General features: G+C 32.4%; 1 protein-coding gene across 13 annotated transcripts; it reads right to left on the bottom strand.

Moving 5' to 3' along the window:
- Nucleotides 1-545: 545 nt before the first annotated feature.
- LOC124179506 (protein O-mannosyl-transferase 2) lies at nt 546-17,728 on the bottom strand. 13 transcript variants are annotated; one of them, XR_006870067.1, is made up of 17 exons: nt 17,534-17,728; nt 17,148-17,278; nt 16,623-16,706; nt 16,459-16,543; nt 13,292-13,396; nt 13,097-13,205; nt 12,196-12,464; nt 9,201-9,307; nt 8,812-9,004; nt 7,825-8,028; nt 7,205-7,356; nt 7,025-7,113; nt 6,667-6,815; nt 2,888-2,908; nt 2,056-2,465; nt 1,312-1,481; nt 546-838 (listed from the first exon to the last, which is right to left on the bottom strand). XR_006870067.1 is itself a non-coding variant. In XM_046563964.1 (16 exons), exons 1-16 carry the CDS (start codon nt 17,726-17,728, stop codon nt 733-735), a joined length of 2,427 nt encoding a protein of 808 aa, XP_046419920.1. In that variant the 3' UTR covers nt 546-732. The 13 variants fall into 13 exon arrangements, 12 of the variants coding, with proteins under 12 accessions (XP_046419920.1, XP_046419922.1, XP_046419927.1 ...); XM_046563964.1 differs by lacking the exon at nt 1,312-1,481 and having other exon boundaries at nt 546-856; XM_046563966.1 differs by lacking the exon at nt 1,312-1,481.
- Between the last annotated feature and the right edge of the window lie 256 nt (nt 17,729-17,984).

Raw genomic sequence — 17,984 nt, 5'->3', positions numbered from 1 at the left:
GCAAGAAACAGCTTTTTAGATTTTAAGCTCAATGTTAAGAGCTTTTGACAAGCATAAACAATAAAAAATTTCTTTTTTTTTATAAGCTGAGATTTTTATGTACGGAAAATTTGTTTTTGGATTTTTTTTTTAATATGGCAAAAAAATGCAAAAAAAAAGTAATAAAACAAAAACTATAAAATTATATGGAATACCCCATAAAATAACTTCGAAAAATATGAGTAAAAAAAATCTGAAAAAATTTGATAAACTGTTTTTTGATGATGACTTTTAGCTCAAAAAATTGCGAAAAGATTTGAGCGGGTGAAGCCGGATCCGAGGTCTAGAATTGGCAGACTTGTTTAGAGAAATTCTACAACTTATTTTGCAATATTAATAATGAAGATGAAAGTTCGTCGAAATTTCGGTCAGGAAGAAGAAGAATTTAATACTTTGAAAGACGTGAATATAAAAAGTCTAAAAGAATTAAATTCTTCTTCTTCCTGACCGGAATTTCGACGAACTTTCATCTTCAATCTACCTCCTGGTCACGAACTTCTTTCCTAAATATTAATAATATTACATTTCTTCATTTCTTCAACATATTATACGTACATATAAAAATGATAAAATATTTAGTAAGAAAGATTCGTACATAAAAAATATAATGATCTTAACACTGTATAATATCAGCCTTTACGAGACCTCGACTGAGTGAAAGTCTGGTTGCTATGTGAATACTTATAGCATAAACTAAAACTCCCAGGAATCCATCCAGCGGAGTGGATATAATGGACTTTCAGGATGGGAGGCTGATGGTCCGTCCATGCCGTAAGCCAATGGAGAAAACAAGTAAAAGCTGAAAAAGAATAGAAAACTAATATTGATTTACCAAACCTGTTAATGCTCTATATCAACGGAAGACTAAATATGAAAACATGCTTCCCAAATTCAATATAATCTCAATAAAGTAAAATACCAATGTGTGAACCACTTTGTAAAGCAACTGAGAAAGTACACTAAGTGTGACGTTTATTTAGGGCTGGTTTTACGATCCACTTGTGTTGCATCTACTTTTATCAATTAGGTGTTTGATGATTATTAGTTGGCAACCAATCCAAATAATTCTTGTAAACTTGTGATTTGTGTATGGGACATTTTTAAACTGAGGTTTTTGATCAATTTTTCCCAAATCAAATAATTTAGATTATTTCATTAAAAACATAAAACTCCCGAATAAATTGTTTCATTCAAGCCAACTGTTGCAATCAAAATATAATAATAATAAATAACAATGACGTATTTTTCATTATAATAGACCTACGAACTTACATAAGTACATTACCAATGTGTGTGTGTGCGTGCTTTTCTATACACACAGTTTCAACACATCAATCCTCGCTCAAGTAAGAATAAGCATGGTGCACATCACACATACACAAATCGAGGTAGATGCTGACCGATTCAAGGCTACCGGTATGGTCTGCTACCATCTATTGAACCTGAATTGCAGATGATTCGAGCAGCTTCGAATTAGTCAAAGTCCACTTCTGTTTGTGTACATGCATGCCAAGAAATGATTGATTTTTATAATTGTGTTATAATGTAGTCTTCACAAGTTGTAAGTCATTGTTATTTTCTACTAATCGTTTGTAAGAATTACAAGCGTTAGCTGTAAAGTACAGTGAAAACCATTTTTCAAGATACCAAAAAGTGAATGTATTCAAAAATTCAGTTCCAATCAGTAGTGACCAACAACTGTAAAGACCCTTAATAGTATGAGGTTTATTTTCATGACTTACTAGGCCATATTTTTAGTTGTTAAGAAAAAGTAATTGAATGTATCTTCACAATACTTTATAGATATCAAATACGAAATTGACAAAACTCAATAAATCGTATGAGTCAGATTAAACATGTATAAAAAAAAATAATTTATTTTGTGAATTTTCAACAATTCAACTAATGAATTAACTTAAAAATGATTAGAAATGGTATAAACATACTCTCAGTGATTGAATTTGGTTATACCTATATGTTTGATATTTTGAAGAATGGTTAAGGAGTCTTTCGTACCTATATACTGTTCCAGACAATACTAGCCCCACTGTGGAATGATAAATAGTATGCCCAATCATGCCAGGAACGAACGTGGGTATAGTTTCCAAAATGTAGTTCAATGTTATTCCGGTCAGCATGCAGCTGAACAATAAAGCAGGGAAGTAATGATGGAAGTAGAGTATACGTCCCATAGCCCAAAATGGAACGTAATGTAAGAGCCATCCAGTAAACATCCACATGCCAGCCTCGAGTGTTCTCCTTCTTCGATATAAAATATCAGGATCCTGCAGATATCCTCGCTGTTCTTGCACAGAGGCGAATAGATATGCGAGAGAGAAGAAAATTAAAAATACTATGTTTCCCCACCATATAATCGGATTTCCGAGTAGATAAATACGATTTTTACTCCCCGAAAAGAATTGACCCTGCAAAAAATGAAAAAGAGGCATTCAGTAATTACTACTCAACACTTATCAAACTAGATAAAATTCGTTGTGTGATATGAGTATTCCAGGCACTCCAATCATTTGGAACTAAAAATAGAAAATTAGGTAGCCTGATAACAGTAAAGCATGTCACTTTTCTAATGGCCTCAATAACTATAGAAGTGTGGACGAGATTATAGTCATCGAATTCAAGTTCATTAAAAAACACAAATTTGTAATTATATAACTGTATTTGTAGTATTCCACTTCAATTCCATCGGGTCCTGACCCTATTATTCAAGATTGAGTTGACAATCCTTATAATGTTTCAGACACTCTAATTTTTTTAGTTGTTTACAATTTAAATCAATGTAATCTGGAAATTCTCAGGTAAGAAAGAACAAAATCCACGCAAAACTCACCTTTTTCTCTGTAGCGTGTGTCTAAATTGAAAAAAACATTCTTCAAATAGACAATCTAAGAGTTTTACGGGAAATAATGCGAAAATTTTAATAAGATACTAAGGGATTTGCACGTTACTTTTGATGGTGTGTTAACTGTGCAGAAAGACGACAGTGATAGCATAAAGCTTACTTCCAGCCACTTAAAAAAGTTAACTTCATGCGCCTTAAAAAGGCTCACTTGATGGATTTACCAAGATGTTTTAAATGTATACATCAAAATTTTTGCATAAAATTCAGTAAAAAAAGGTCCAAACTTTGAGATTCTGTTTAAGATAGTTTCACCATCGGTTTAGGAGATATTAACAGCTATTAAGGAGGGGGTTTCATCCACCAAAGCAGCTACATTAACCATAGGTCACAAATAGCGATCGATTTGTTTCTAAGTGTATTTTTGTGCTCCAAAAAACATACCGTGGAGTTCAAAACGATAAAAAAATATTTGAACCCCAGCGAGTATCTATATTTGACATATAGCAAGATATCAAAAATCTGAAAAACGATTGTTCGTTCGGAATAGTAAACTGAACGAACATCTCAAATTACAGCCAAAAATGTTTTAAAGATCGGAAATTCCGTTTTTTAATATATTTTAATGTTACTTCTTTGAACTGTAGCCAATTTCATGTAAACTAATAAAGCTCCTACAATGTTAGCACTTGCAATATATTATACATCTATAGTAAACACTGTTTACTTACACAAGTCTCACTAAGTAGTTAAAAATTAAAAATCTAGGCAGTCTACCAAAACTTTCGTATCACTTTGGATATTTTCAAATTATATTATTAATGACAAAAGTGTTCAAATTAAAAGTTGAATTTTCAAGTACCATAATTATTCATTATATCATATCATAAACGTGTTCAAATGACCCAAATACCGAGAAATAAATAAATACATTTGAAATAAATAAAAATTTTAGTAAATAAATTTATAACTCGTAACTGAAAATTCATTTTTTTTAATTTATACCTCTGAAACTATTCGCGGTAAGTACTAATATTGCAGGACTTTTTTTTACATGAAATTGATTGAAGTTCACGAAAAAAAGTAACTATAAAAAATCTTCACAAAACGAAATTTTTTGGATTCTTTAAAAAGTATCTTCTCCTAAAGTTTTCAATATTTTAGGCTGAGATTAGGGGTGCTCATTCAGTTCACTATTCCAAACAAACAATCGTTTCAGATTTGTGATATCTTGCTATATGTCGAATATAGAAAATCGGCGGGATTGAAATATTTGCTAATCGTTTCGAACTCCATGGCATGTTCTTCGGAACACCAACGTATACTTGAGAAAAAATCAACAGGTATGTAAAACCTATGCTTCATGCAGCTGCTTTGGTCGAAGGAGCACCACCTTGAAGAAGGTATGACGTGCAAAAGATAAATTAATATAATAGATTGGAAAATTCATTACCCAGCACATTTGGCACTTACTCCTATCATGAAAATTTAAATCTAGCTCAGTCCGTTTTTTCAATCACCATATCAAAAATTATAAATATTTTAGATCGAGATATATACATATATATATATATATATACCGACTATTTTTTTTTTTAGAAGAACATTGAAAAATCTTCCGAGTGTCCCTCAAAAATGACCTCGGGAAATATGAGCTCTTAATACTGATATTTAGAGGTGGCGATTCTCAATTTTCTATTTTCCATTTAAATAACATGGGAAAAAATTTTACAAAAATTTCAAATCTTATTGCTCGAAAACGAATCAGTGTGAAGATATAAACAAAACATATTCTTGTAGGAAATTTTACGCTCTACAAAAAAGATCTGAATAAAGATTTGCGTAAGGTAAGTCGTTTCGAAGTTATCAGGCCTCAAACATCGAACCGTTTGAAATAATGATGTTATTAATTTATAAATGCTACAAAACTGACTCATATCGTTGATTAATGAAATTTATTAATTAACATTTCACTGGAAGTCTTTAGTTTTAATTTTAAAATCAGAAGTATTGTGTATTTAAGTGATATGAGTCAGTTTTGTAGCATTTATAAATTAATAACATCATTATTTCAAACGGTTCGATGTTTGAGGACTGATAACTCCGAAACGACTTACCTTACGCAAATCTTTATTCAGATCTTTTTTGTAGAGCGTAAAATTTCCTACAAGAATATGTTTTGTTTATATCTTCACACTGATTCGTTTTCGAGCAATAAAATTCTAAATTTTCAAAAAATTTTTTCCCATGGTATTTAAATGTGAACTAGAAAATTGAGAATCGCCACCTCTAAATATCAATATTAAGGGCTCATATTTTACCGAGATCATTTTTGAGGGACACTCGGAAGATTTTTCAATGTTCTTCTGAAAAAAAAAAATAGTCGGTTTTTTTGTTATATATACATATATAAGTTGCTGAAAAGAAATTGAATTCTTTAGCATATATTAAATTTATGGTAAATTTAAAAATATACAACGGAAGCAAATAGTAATGGATAAAAACGAAATTGTGTATTACAGGCTAGTCGAATTTGAATTGCGTTACAATTCAAATATTAGAATATGGAAAGAACCGAATTCGTAGAAAGAAACACATTGAAAACAATAGAAAGATTAATTTCGATTGATTTTCACACCGCCTCTTATAGTTTTGTGAAATTTTCCAATTAGTAAACATCAAAATGAATATGTTGTGATACATTCAAAAAATTTTTCGTTTATTCGGAAGGTTTCAAAATCTAAAATTATTCTCAAAATATTTTACGTGAAAATGTGCAAACTTGAATATCTTGGGTTCCAATTATCGGAAGAACTTTTACAAAAATCCAATGCAAACAAAAAAGAGTAATTTTCAAAACTGTGTTGCATAAAATCTTTGAATACTTAGTTCTTGTAAAGAGTAACTGAATTTATTTTCACATTTCGATTTCCAGACAGAAGGACAATACAAAATTACGTAAATGAATGTTATTGGAATATTGGTAATGAATGAAGGGTCTAGATAACCATTTACTTCAGAAACAACTTTTTGGAGAACTGCGAACGTTGACTTGGATGGCTTTTAGTGAAAGCCAACAACTCTCGAAAGCTAACAAAAAATTACAACCTTGATGTGGTCATTTTTTTTCAGTTACTTCAAGTTTCCGAGATATATTCATTTGAAAAAAAACGGCAATTTCTCAAATAATGAATTAAAAAATCTGAAAAAATTCACGCAAAGTACCTTTTAGTAGTACTTTGATATAACCAATTATGGGGCAAATCTGAGATGGTCCAAAAAAGTGGCCGAGTTGACGGAGAATTCCTCATACGTGTCACAACATCTCGTTAAAAGAAATGTGCATGCAAAGATAACCTAATTTCTGTGAATAAGTTATAATATTCTAGGTAAAATATAATAATCTACTATCTAAGGCTCTTTAAGGAAGTGCCTTAATGGATTTCGACGTTGTCGTATGTATCTGCAAATATAGATGTTCAAATATTTCAAATGCGAAACAGGACTCAACACCACCATTCTAAACACATATCTGAACAAAACGCTACAGCAAATTCGTGTATTTCATTCCATTTCTTTATTTCTGCGTCAAATGAAAATGTATTGGAGTGTTTTTATTCAGAACCGCGTGAAAAATGTGGCTGTCAAGAGCCCTGTTTCACGTTCGGGATACGCGGACTTCGATATTTGGATATAGACAACGTCGAAATCGACCAGGATACCCCTTTAACAATCACGTGTTCTGTTGTAGAACACTGGTACATTCTTACCCTATAGTTGATAGGCCATTGCCATGGTCTTGAGGTAACTTCTCCCTCCTTGGGCTTCAAATCCGAATTACCTTGCAACATAACTGCGTGTGATTCAAGAAATCTTTCCAGAAAACCAGGTGCGTATACTTGGAAACTGACATTTGGCACTGTTAAAAGTGAAGAAAAACTCCGTTGTATTTTTAGATATCAAATCCAGTACTATAATTTTCTATCTGAATCAAATTTAACTATGCTGCGCTGGTACTGTTTATTATATGGATGTGTGTTCAAAGAGCTCCCATTTATTGGAAAGAAATGCAAAACACAGGTCTGGCGATTCTACCATAAAGTATTACAATTGAAAATGTTGGCTTACATTTGGCAAAAATGTTATCCTCAATATTCCACATAGAGTTTTTATCTCGCATGTTCGGATTGCAAGAAACTTCCTGTTGACTATATGCCCTGTGAAAAGTGTTACAAACTTGATAAATAAATATTTATAATTTTCTATAATTAGATTTATGTTTAGTCGGCAAATGTGATCAAAACTTACCATTTGGGTAATGTTTTTCCACTACTCGTAAGTGCGCAGTGATGAAGATAATGAACGAATTTCAGCTTGCTTGTTACTGTTTCTACAATATCATCTTCTTTTCCATTTACGATCAATACTTTCCAAACGTCATTTGCATCTCCAGTACCATTCTAAAAAATGTGCATTGATGTTTGACTACTTTTGGGTAAATACTGATACTTAGCATTTACAGTTAGAATTGCCAATTGCAGCTAGTGAAAATTTTCAGAAATTTTGGCATAGGTGTATTCATAAAAAATGAACGTGGGTTTCAAACTGTACGCATACTGTCATTACATCAATTATGCATAGTAAGAACCAATGAGATTCAGTTAGTAATACGTATCTATCATGTTGCTGAAATTTCATACTTTATGGGAAAACATAAGAGCTTTTAACCATGAAACGATCTTGGAAAACGAAATAAGTGATAAACAAGAAATGTTTTCTTGAAAATTCTTTCTCAATCACTTTGAATCAAACACGTGAAATTGCATGAAGATTAGCTGAAAGTACAGTATTCTCGAGCTAAAAAAATGCCAAGTCCAAATTTATTGTACAGGTATAAACGAATGTGACGCAATGGATTTTTTTCATACCTCTCCATATCCAGTAACCTGGTAATGTTTTTTTGAAATGGGGGCTACTTCTTTGTGTGAGTGTAAATTTCGGCGAGTCACTATATGCTCTAGTCGGATTAAGTCACCGTGTTTTACTAGTACATTATCTGGTGGTAAGACATTCGTATCGAATTTCTTCACCAACCAACGGTTATTGTCGTCTTTGTGTGAATACGTAGTTATCTAAAACGTAAAAACGTAATACTGATGAAAATGGAGCAAAATTACAAGCGATTTAAAAGAAGTCCGAAAAATATTGTTTTTTTAGAGACTTGTCATCACCATGAAAAGGAGGGAAGAGCCTGATGGTTCGTCCGGCAAACCTCCGCGATGACCCGAAAACGGCTAGTTCGAAAATCTGAAAGTGACAGGACTTGGCAACTAAATGAGAACTAGGAAAAACAAAATTGATGCATTTTTTTCAATAAATGAATAAACTCCAAATACATATTCATTTAGAAAAAGTACTAAAAAAGATAAAGTATAGATTTCTTGGTAAAACATTGAAAATCGATTCGTTTCCGGTAGAACCGGAAGTTCAAACTAAACATGACATTGCAATTTTTCATGCCCGTCATTTGATTGTAAAACCCTGTAAATTTCAGATTTTTTCATTGAACCATTTCCCAACTCATTGCAGGCGTTTGTTGGACAGACCGACAAACCGACATCCTGACCAACATTTCTCTATAAACCTGTTTTTCGGATTCTAGAGATCTGAAAATGTAAAGATTCGTTGAAATTAGAAAAAGTGATTTTCGGCCGAAGCCAAATCCTTTCTTACATCACCAAAGGTGATGAAAAGTAAAAAAAAACAATAGCATCATAACTATAAAACAGTTTAAAAGTGGATTGAAGTGATGAATGGGTTTTGTATAATGAAATAATGTTTTCACATCAACAATTAGTATAGTTGGAAAACAAAAATTTTTTTTTACTCATCGAAAGATTATTATGCATATAGACCTGTTGTTGACGAGCTCCCATTCCTTCTGGATACAAATGCCAATGTGAATGCAAATAACCTCCTCCGGTGCGATGGTTTTTAAGTGTTATGATAGCACCGTATGCCAAATGCCGAGGCATTGTTGCATTGTGCAAAGAATTTCCTTCCAGCTGTGACTGAAATCCGGAACTATAGAAACCATCTCCATTGCCACTACAGTAAGATGGGAGCAAAATAGTATCAAGGTATTCTATATTTGATGTAAAGAAATATCATATGGGTGAGCGACAATAATGACTGGGGCATAAAGCATTACTATTTCATGTAAGTAATATTAAATAATATGTCAGTTTTTAATGTAGGTATTACTAGTAAAAAATCATGGTATTACGAATTATAGCAGTCTCACCTTTTATTTAAAACAACCAGGTGGATGTAAAAAAACAGCACGTACACAATTACTGGTAACACTATGAGACAAAGGGTTCTAGCTAACAGATGTTTAACTGCATTCATCTGAAAAGAAGCAATAAACAGATTTTACGGGCATATAATGTATACGTGGACATTATTCGATGTTAGTTGACCTAACATTTCAAATAGGTAATTATCATACTAAAATAACGAAATTTCTACTGGACTATGTCAACTTAGTCGCGTGCGATATGTTTTCGTGCAAAGTGGTCTCAGGTGAATTGGAATAAGGCAAATAGAGCATGTCCCTACTGAGTATTTAAGTCGAAACTTCATTACTTTCAGATGCAAGCTAACAATAAATTTAATGCAGAATTGCGATTTAAGAGTACACCAGTATACATAAAAATGAACATGTACATTTCTCTGGAAAATATTTGTCATTGAAGGTATGTTGATGTCAATATTCCAAAATGTCAGCATCATTTACAATAATTCAAGTTCTTATTTGGTACTTTTGACTAGAAACTGAAACTGACATCTCATTATTGCGTTTTCTCTGAGATGATGAAAATTAACAAAAGAAACTCCGTGAAAATCTGTCTAGTTATAATGCTATTTTACAACTGAAAGTACATATGGGCTAGTCCGTTAGTTATTGTTCAATGATTAAGACCAAAAAATTTAATTTTGCTGTAATTTTGATATGTTATTTGGTGTACCAACATATGGAAATCCTCCAATTCTTAGACGTTGAGCCACCATTCACGAGAAAACATGTTAGTCAGTCTTATCACTTTTGTGAATCGCACATTTTTCTTTCAATTTCTTGGACTTCTTGATGTTGGAATAAAAATTTGATCGAATATATTTTTATTGAAAAGTGTTTTTTTTTTTCAAATATTAAATCCATTAAAAAATGCGTAGTCTTTTTTGGTGGACAAATAGATCTTTTTGTGGGTTTCACAAACAGAAAAATTATTCTGATAATTCCATCAGAAAGCTGAACATTTTTTCGCAAGGTCACTGGATTTTCCAAGTAAGATGAAAATGGGATTCGGATTAAATTGATCAACCACGTCAAACCCTGCATACTCTTCTTATCATCACCTGACTGCCTCGGTTCCCATATCAAGTCAGCTGATTGCTCCCTACACTGTCAGTTGCACACGGTATATAGTAAACTGCAATCAATCTGCAACCAATCTTTTACATCCTTCCTCTCATAAACTTTCTCTTCAAAGTTATCTTTAATTCGACCAAAATCTGAATTAACCTCTCGTTTCGAAACCAAACTAAACAAAACTCCCCCCTCTTACCTCCTACAATCAATTTCTCCCTCACACTTTCTCATTGTACTCTTTATATATTTTTAAACTAAATCAAACATGCAACTTCCTCAATACCAATTTCCATTCACCCTTCACCTTTCGTATGCGCGCATAATTGATTGGTTTAACTCTTAAGAGTTAAAAGTGGTCTTTTCTATATTGTGCGCATGCGCTGTCGCAAACAAATGTGATATGACGCGACCCTAATCATGAGATTATTTATTTATTATTATATATTAATTTCTCGCTTCGTGCAAATCGCGTAACATACTCTTGTTATGTAAAGAATCATTTAAATTCGTCTTCGGTTATTATGCATGTTCACCTACGACTCATATTGCAAACTTACACTCGGCCTAAAAGGATCGAGTTTGCGTTCTAAATTTTAACTTTCTAACTCCGTTTTGTTCAGCGTTATCACAAAAAAAACCCAGTTTTGTTTTTGTATGATAACACCGCTATTTTCACTTTAAAAATTATTTTAAAAAAAAATGTAGATTATGCAAGCATCTGAGCACTTGTTGAGGTTTTTTTCAGATTTTTCGGTAGTAAGGTTCTCTCTAAACACTCTTGAACATTCGGATTGCTGATTTCCAGTGGATTTTAGGGAGTCACCATCTTCTTTTTTCACAGTATAAACATCTAGTTTTGTTGAACGTGGTTTCGAATTTCACAGTAGAATAGTGGGAGCCACTTTTGATGGGACCAGAAAATAGCCGTATTGGATCTTCTATTCTTCTCTTTGCGCATAGCTACCTATTCATTGTGACTGCTGCACACCTTCACACTGCTATAACCCAGCAAGTGAGGCTTCGGATTTATTTGGGAAATAACATACCAGAATTAGAGATATTTTCTAGTCATTGATGTAAGATGGTATATGAATTTGAAAACGGAAGTAGCTTCTGGCGACATACAATACACAAGTTAAACTTGTGAAGAACACGTTACAGAGTTATATGGTCAAAAACTTCAAAATTAACGTTCAATGGGTAAACACCTCTCAAACTAATTATACATTTCGGTTTTCTGTGTTACTTCTGTACGTGGTAAAAATTACAGAAGATCACCCAAACCTAGATATTCGTACTGTAAAAAAAAAAGGTGATCACTCATTAAAATCTATCAGAAATCAGCAAAGCGAACGTTCAAGAATAATTAGAAAATAGTGCTCACTACTGAAAAATCTGAGAAAAATCTTTGACATGTGTTCAGATGTCTACCGGATCTGCAATTTTTTAAATAATTTTTAACTTAGAAATAGTGATGTTATCGTAAAAAAAAACGACTGAGAATTGCGTTTTTTTGTGATAACACCGAGCAAAATGGAGTTAGAAGATTAAGATTGCAAGAAATTCGGAAAAATCTTTAGATTCGCAAAAGTGTTAAAGGAGATCAATATATTTCTCATGAATGGTAAAGCCTAAAGATCTAAGCATGGGAGAATTTTCACATCCCAGGACACCGAAAACATATCAAAATTGTAACAAAATCTCATCTTTGGACTCTGATCATTGATTGATAATCGGCAGACTCGCCCATACAGATTTGATTTACAAAGTTACAATTTTTTAATCCGATTACCTGTTGGTGATGGACAATATAAATACATTGCCTTAGTAAATTTGTATGATCTTACTTACAAGAAGCATAACTTACGACAGGCTTTGAAAGGTCGCCTAATTCTCTCCACAATTCATGCAACGTGTAGAGTCCAACCAACAGGACAATAAAGAGACCAACAAATTTAACACTTATGGAACATGCAAGCGCCATGCCAGTAAATGACATCCAACCCCACCAAGAGAATGTAAATGGTTGATGCTGCAATGAGCCGATACGGGACATTCCCCATAATGCACACATCATAAAACACAATAGAATTGGATCCAGAAGAATGTATTGATTCAGTGTAAGCAGACCAACATCTGAAAAAACATAGAAGATTGTACACAATTTAAAATAAGTATAATTTCCTTCATTTTTGCGATTCTTAAGATATGACAAAAGTGAAATAGAAGTATTTCTCTACAAAACACAAATGTTACAAGTAATTTTCTTGTACTAAAAGTAATTCTCATGTAATGAAAAATTTCAACCAACCAAGAATTACAAAAGGTCTCAATAAAAATTTGATTCAATTATAAATGACAAGAGCGAAAACGGACATTACTTACTGCTTAGGATGATACCTCAAATCTGTTTCAGTGGTAAAAATTAAGCATTATGCTTCACCATAATATAACTCGATTTTTATTTGACTAAATAATAATTTACCACTTACACATCTAGGACATATGCAGTTCTTATAAGTCTAAAAATTTCGACATCTCTTTTCATTAATTGTAATTTGAAATTAGGTACATGCTAGTTGATAATTACTTGGGTAATTCTTGCAAGTGTAAAGTGATACATTCAATGTTGTATAAATGTGTCAAGTATGTTATTATGATTGAAATATTAAAATCAATTATTGTATGCCTATACCTTGGAGTGAATATGACTACACAAACAAATTAAACATTTACTTAAAAACCATGATAAATTTATCAAACCATACCACATAGAATAAAAGTAGCAGCATAAACAGATGAAGGCAAAGACTGCGTCAATTCCCAAACAGTAAGGAATGCTAATGGGACGATAGTTGCACCCAACATTGTGCAGAACTGTAAATGCAAGATTACATTGAAATCTAGCAATAAATTTAATAGAAAGTACTTTGATTATATTATCATTAATCTGTATTACTTACTACTCTCATTCCTATATATTTTGTATCTTCATACTTGTCACCAGGTTTCTCAAATGGAAATGAACCATTGTAGCCAGTTAGATACCCGGATAAACCAATAAGCATCTAGAATTCATCAATTTCAATTAAGACTAACATAATATGAAAATAGGAAAATGAAAAATATCGATAAAAATAACTGTAACTGCTACGAATGAATTAACATTTATTTTTTGAATTAGGCTGTATGTTAAGATCTGGCAATTTATAATAAGTATAGATTTGATTAGCTTCCGAAGTCACTGTGTAATAAAATTTTTCACTGTTAAAAAATGACATGTCACATTGAATTTTGAAATATCGCTGGCTCGAAGTCGCTTCGTCACGGCTATGATTGATTGAATTTGCTCCAGTTTGAAGTACCAAAAATCAAATTTGATCGATCGAAAATGTTGTTTTTATTGTTTTATAATAACTAACAGGTATGTAAATGATCACGGTTCACGAAATTGGAATTAATCTTAGAAGAGATGTTTTTAATTACTGACAGTTATACATAGCATTTTCAAAAGCATGCTGCTGGGGTGCGTTACGAGTCTATTTAGGGGCTCAGTGTCATAATGCTATTGCTAAAAATCTCACATGCAAAGAATTATACGCAAAATAAAATCTTACGACACATCTGGTAAAATCACATAATAAAAAGAGAGCTAATAAACTGAAATAGATAAAATCAAAAATTTGAATTTCTAAATTCTAAACATAGTATGAAATAAAAAAAAAATCATAAGTAACACATATTTCATCAATTCCATCAAAAATGATTTGAGTTGCAAAGCTAATATTTTACAAACAATCACCTGTAATTAGGTCAAATTAGGTTTGAGAACAGAAGACAAATCAATTTCTGAATGCCAAAAATAGTTCGTGCGAATTCATTGTAAGTTCGTTACCGTATTAAAAGCTTATATGATCGTATTCATTGTTTATTAGTGAAAGTGAAAAATGAAAACCAGAAAGCATTTGGGTACCATGCACATTGATACTGGTATGTAACATTTAAAACAGTAAACAAAACACTACCCGAATAGCCTAAATATGCACCTACAAAAATTATCGTGTTGTGATAGTAATTTCAACTATTGTAAAAAAAAAAAACAACTTGACTTATGGTTGCATATAAGCTCAATCTCAAAATTAATTGTAAAAGGTTGTATGTAAAAATACTGCATAATCTTGATTAAGAAGATGCTATAGTCAGTCTTTACTACCTAGATTAAATGTGACCACTTATTTTGACTATTATCACCTCATACGAATCACTGATGTGAAAAGAACACAGTCAGCGCCATTCTACATGCAATGCAGAACAAAATTATCTAAAAACTTTTTAGTTTTATGTGAGAATAACCGCAGGAAATGATTTTAGCAATGAGTGAATTACAGAAATACATTTCTTGGCATTATTTTGGCACAAGATATTTTTGTTGTTGAACCTTTGTCTTACACATTACATGTAGACTGGCACTGACTGCATTATTTTTAATTCAGTGACGTGTAGAAGCTAAGAATGGTCAGTGACATTTAACATGGATGGTGAAGACTGACCACAGCATTCTAGTAACCAGGGGAAACGGGGACAAGAGTGACCTGAATAAATAAAATTCACGGTTAATGCGAAAATCATATGTATGTTTGTTCAATTTGAAATACAGTTAATAATTGACTCTGCAAGTATCCATAACATTTTTATCTCCAGGTTGGTATAAAAAAGTTTTTAAGTATCACTCAGAATCCACCTGTTATTATGTATGACAGACTGTTTTAGTATACATATAGTCAATGTATTGATAGTAAAATTAAGTTTCAGAAGTAAAAACAACAATAAAATATTTCACAGTAGATCCGGTGAACTGAGATTTTACTGCAACATCATTTGTGAAAAGTATTCACTTCACATATGATAGATATTATTTACGCTAATTTTGCTGGTAAACTAGTGTAACTAAATGCACTGCAGATACTTTATGCTTGCTTTTTGTAGGTATCATACCTCAGTTATTACTACATTTAGTAGTTTTTTATTGTTAATATGAGTTCTTTTCTATCGACATTCTATCTGTATTCTTTTGCAGCATAGTTGCTGTAATGTAATGTGTGCAGAAGTATAGACTCGGTAACCCTGTTGGAAAAGTTTGATAGTACATGAAAGATTGTGAATGATAGAATAGGAGATTCAGAAACACGACAGACTTATATGTTTGTGTCAATTCAGAAACACGATAGACTTATATTTTTGTGTCGTGTTTCTGAATCCTATTCTCTGATTTTCTTTAATACCAAACCGTGATCACTCAAATCCTATCGGAATTTCTTGAACTGAGAAAGCAAAAAACGATTGAAAACATATTACAAGGGATTTATTTTGATACCCAACAATCCGAATTCCTCAAGTGATTGCAAGATTCAACGAACCGAATTGTGCATTTTATTTTTACCTATATGTGTCTACGCAGTTGAATAGTTTCAATTTTAATTTTATGTCTAAATTGTAGCGCAGCTACAATTCAAACCAATATGTAATAATTAATTTCTCCCGTATCCATGAACAGTTAATTCTTTCTTACAAATTTTGTATAACCAAGTCGATTTGTTACAATTTGGCAAAAAAAAAGAAACTGTATACACATTTTAAAAATAAAAAAAAAAATTGATTTGGATTGATTTTCGTAACATAGATTCAGTTCTCTTATAAAATTCGGATCTGTGAATCATCAGGACAAACTTGTGTCAATACGGTTTCATTGGTTTTAATTCAATCCTGTGCTAACCATGTGGTTTTTTGACTACGCCGCTGGCCATCAATCAGGATATCCTGCTTGGCAATTTTCAACCCGTCTAGGAGTGTCCGAAAATTCAAAAGAAATTCATCGAATCACTTCAACATTTCTACTTGATGCTCCAATAGTTTGCATTACTACATTTTTAGTACTTTAACAAGTAGAAATTTTTAAACATTGGAAACCTCCTGAGATAGTGAGAAACCCAAAAATCAGACGTAGCGATATCATTACAGATGACTGACGCAGGGTTGCTGATAACACTTATAGAAAAATACAGTTGCCGCAATTATTTATAAATCAATTTAGCTATCTTTTACACAATGTAAAACAAAAGTTTATTCATACTTTTCCTAGTGGTGGATGCACATCAAAGAAGAAAGTCCTGTTTATGTACCAACTGCCCATTTTACCAAAATGAGTTTCATCCCAGCTAAAAAACAAATTGTTGACAACCTTGCGTATAAAATACAAGGATTGATCCCAGAAGTTTTCTAGGTCTTAAAACTCACCATACATGATCAGGCTCTGTTACTTTGTAAAATCGAGTAGTAACAGTTGCAATCAATATTAATATAAAAATCAGCCACCAGATACTGAAACATCAAAACCATCGCATACTAATCATGAATCATGAACAGAGAAAAAAAAAATCATAACAGGGAATTTAAGTTCAATTTCTGAATCAGTCGAAAATCTATATGAATAATTTCAAAGACAAAGTTAAAGTTAATAACGTTAACGTAATGGAACATCGAGAAAAATCATTATGTTAAACTTTAAAGTAACTTTGGAAGAGTTGATTGCTTGCAAAATATGATTAAGCTTTTGCTGTATCATAGTTGAATAAATTTCGAGCAATCATGTCATGAAATAACGATTCTATACAAAAATGCATAATTACATTAACATTACTAAATACAACCTTATTTCAACAAAGGATTTTGAATAATTTTCTAAACGAATGATACCTGGTAATGTGCAATAACAAACTTATCGTTGTCAGAGATGATTTGCATAAATAAGATTGCACTTACAGGGGTTTGTCTTCGACCGTCTTCATGATGTTAGTTTCACCTGTTTGTTTGAATTTTGGCACTATTTTAGCGGTTTTTACAGATTTGCTACTTATCTCTTCAACCATCTCCAAGCTCAATCGGTGTTCGTACTATGCCGGTAGTCATGAAAATTTTACAAGTGTATATTGCAAATCGTACACAAGCCATGAAATCATGTATCATCTACAATTAGGTTCACTATATTTTTGCTGTATAGTTTTCGTGAACTATGTCCAACTCAGCATTTATGTCTAAATTGTAAGAGAATTACAAATTTATGAGTGGATGCCAGGAAGTAATTTCTTAAAAGAAGTAAATAGAAAAACAACAAAATAAATTCTAACAATAGCTGCGCATGTACTTACGTACGTACGTAACACCAGTAGGTTACAACACTTGCGACGCAAAACTAACTGTAACTGGTATTCTGAGGTGTTTTGCCGATGCAAATATCTAAGAACCACTTCTCCCACCTTCAGGCTGGCTGCACCCGTTGCGGCCGTTACATGCACCGTTGACTGAAGAATATAGACACCAAGGTCGCCAGATGGCCAGCGCATGAGGATCGTACCAACCCAAGAAGATTTACGGTACCATTACAGAGAGAAATCTCCTACCAAAGAGGATGGGATAGACAGGGATAGAGTAGAAGCTAAGCGTACCCACCGTCGCGCGCACCGTCTGGTGAGTCGCAGGACAAACCAATTGCATATGTGTGCATCGCGTCATACGTGTGTGAGTCAACACCGGCAATATTTGCAAACAAGACAAGTTGTATCAGAAAAGCTGAAATCGGATATTCATTGTAAAGTTAAG

The sequence above is a fragment of the Neodiprion fabricii genome, chromosome 4, assembly GCF_021155785.1.
Source record: "Neodiprion fabricii isolate iyNeoFabr1 chromosome 4, iyNeoFabr1.1, whole genome shotgun sequence".
In the NCBI taxonomy this organism is placed as follows: Eukaryota; Metazoa; Arthropoda; class Insecta; order Hymenoptera; family Diprionidae; genus Neodiprion; species Neodiprion fabricii.
The sequence above is the reverse complement of the archived record's forward strand: the minus strand, read 5'-3'. Positions and strand labels throughout refer to the sequence as shown.

What these genes read in the sequence shown, in the direction of transcription:
- LOC124179506 (XM_046563964.1), bottom strand. Translation starts at nt 17,728, where the DNA reads ATGCGCTGGCCATCTGGCGACCTTGGTGTCTATATTCTTCAGTCAACG. An exon ending in TGCATCCACCACTAGGAAAA is followed by an intron (nt 13,397 to 16,458) that starts GTATGAATAAAC and finishes GATGAATTCTAG; the next exon opens with ATGCTTATTGGTTTATCCGG. An exon ending in TTGTCTGGAACAGTATATAG is followed by an intron (nt 857 to 2,055) that starts GTACGAAAGACT and finishes AATCAATATTAG; the next exon opens with TTTTCTATTCTTTTTCAGCT.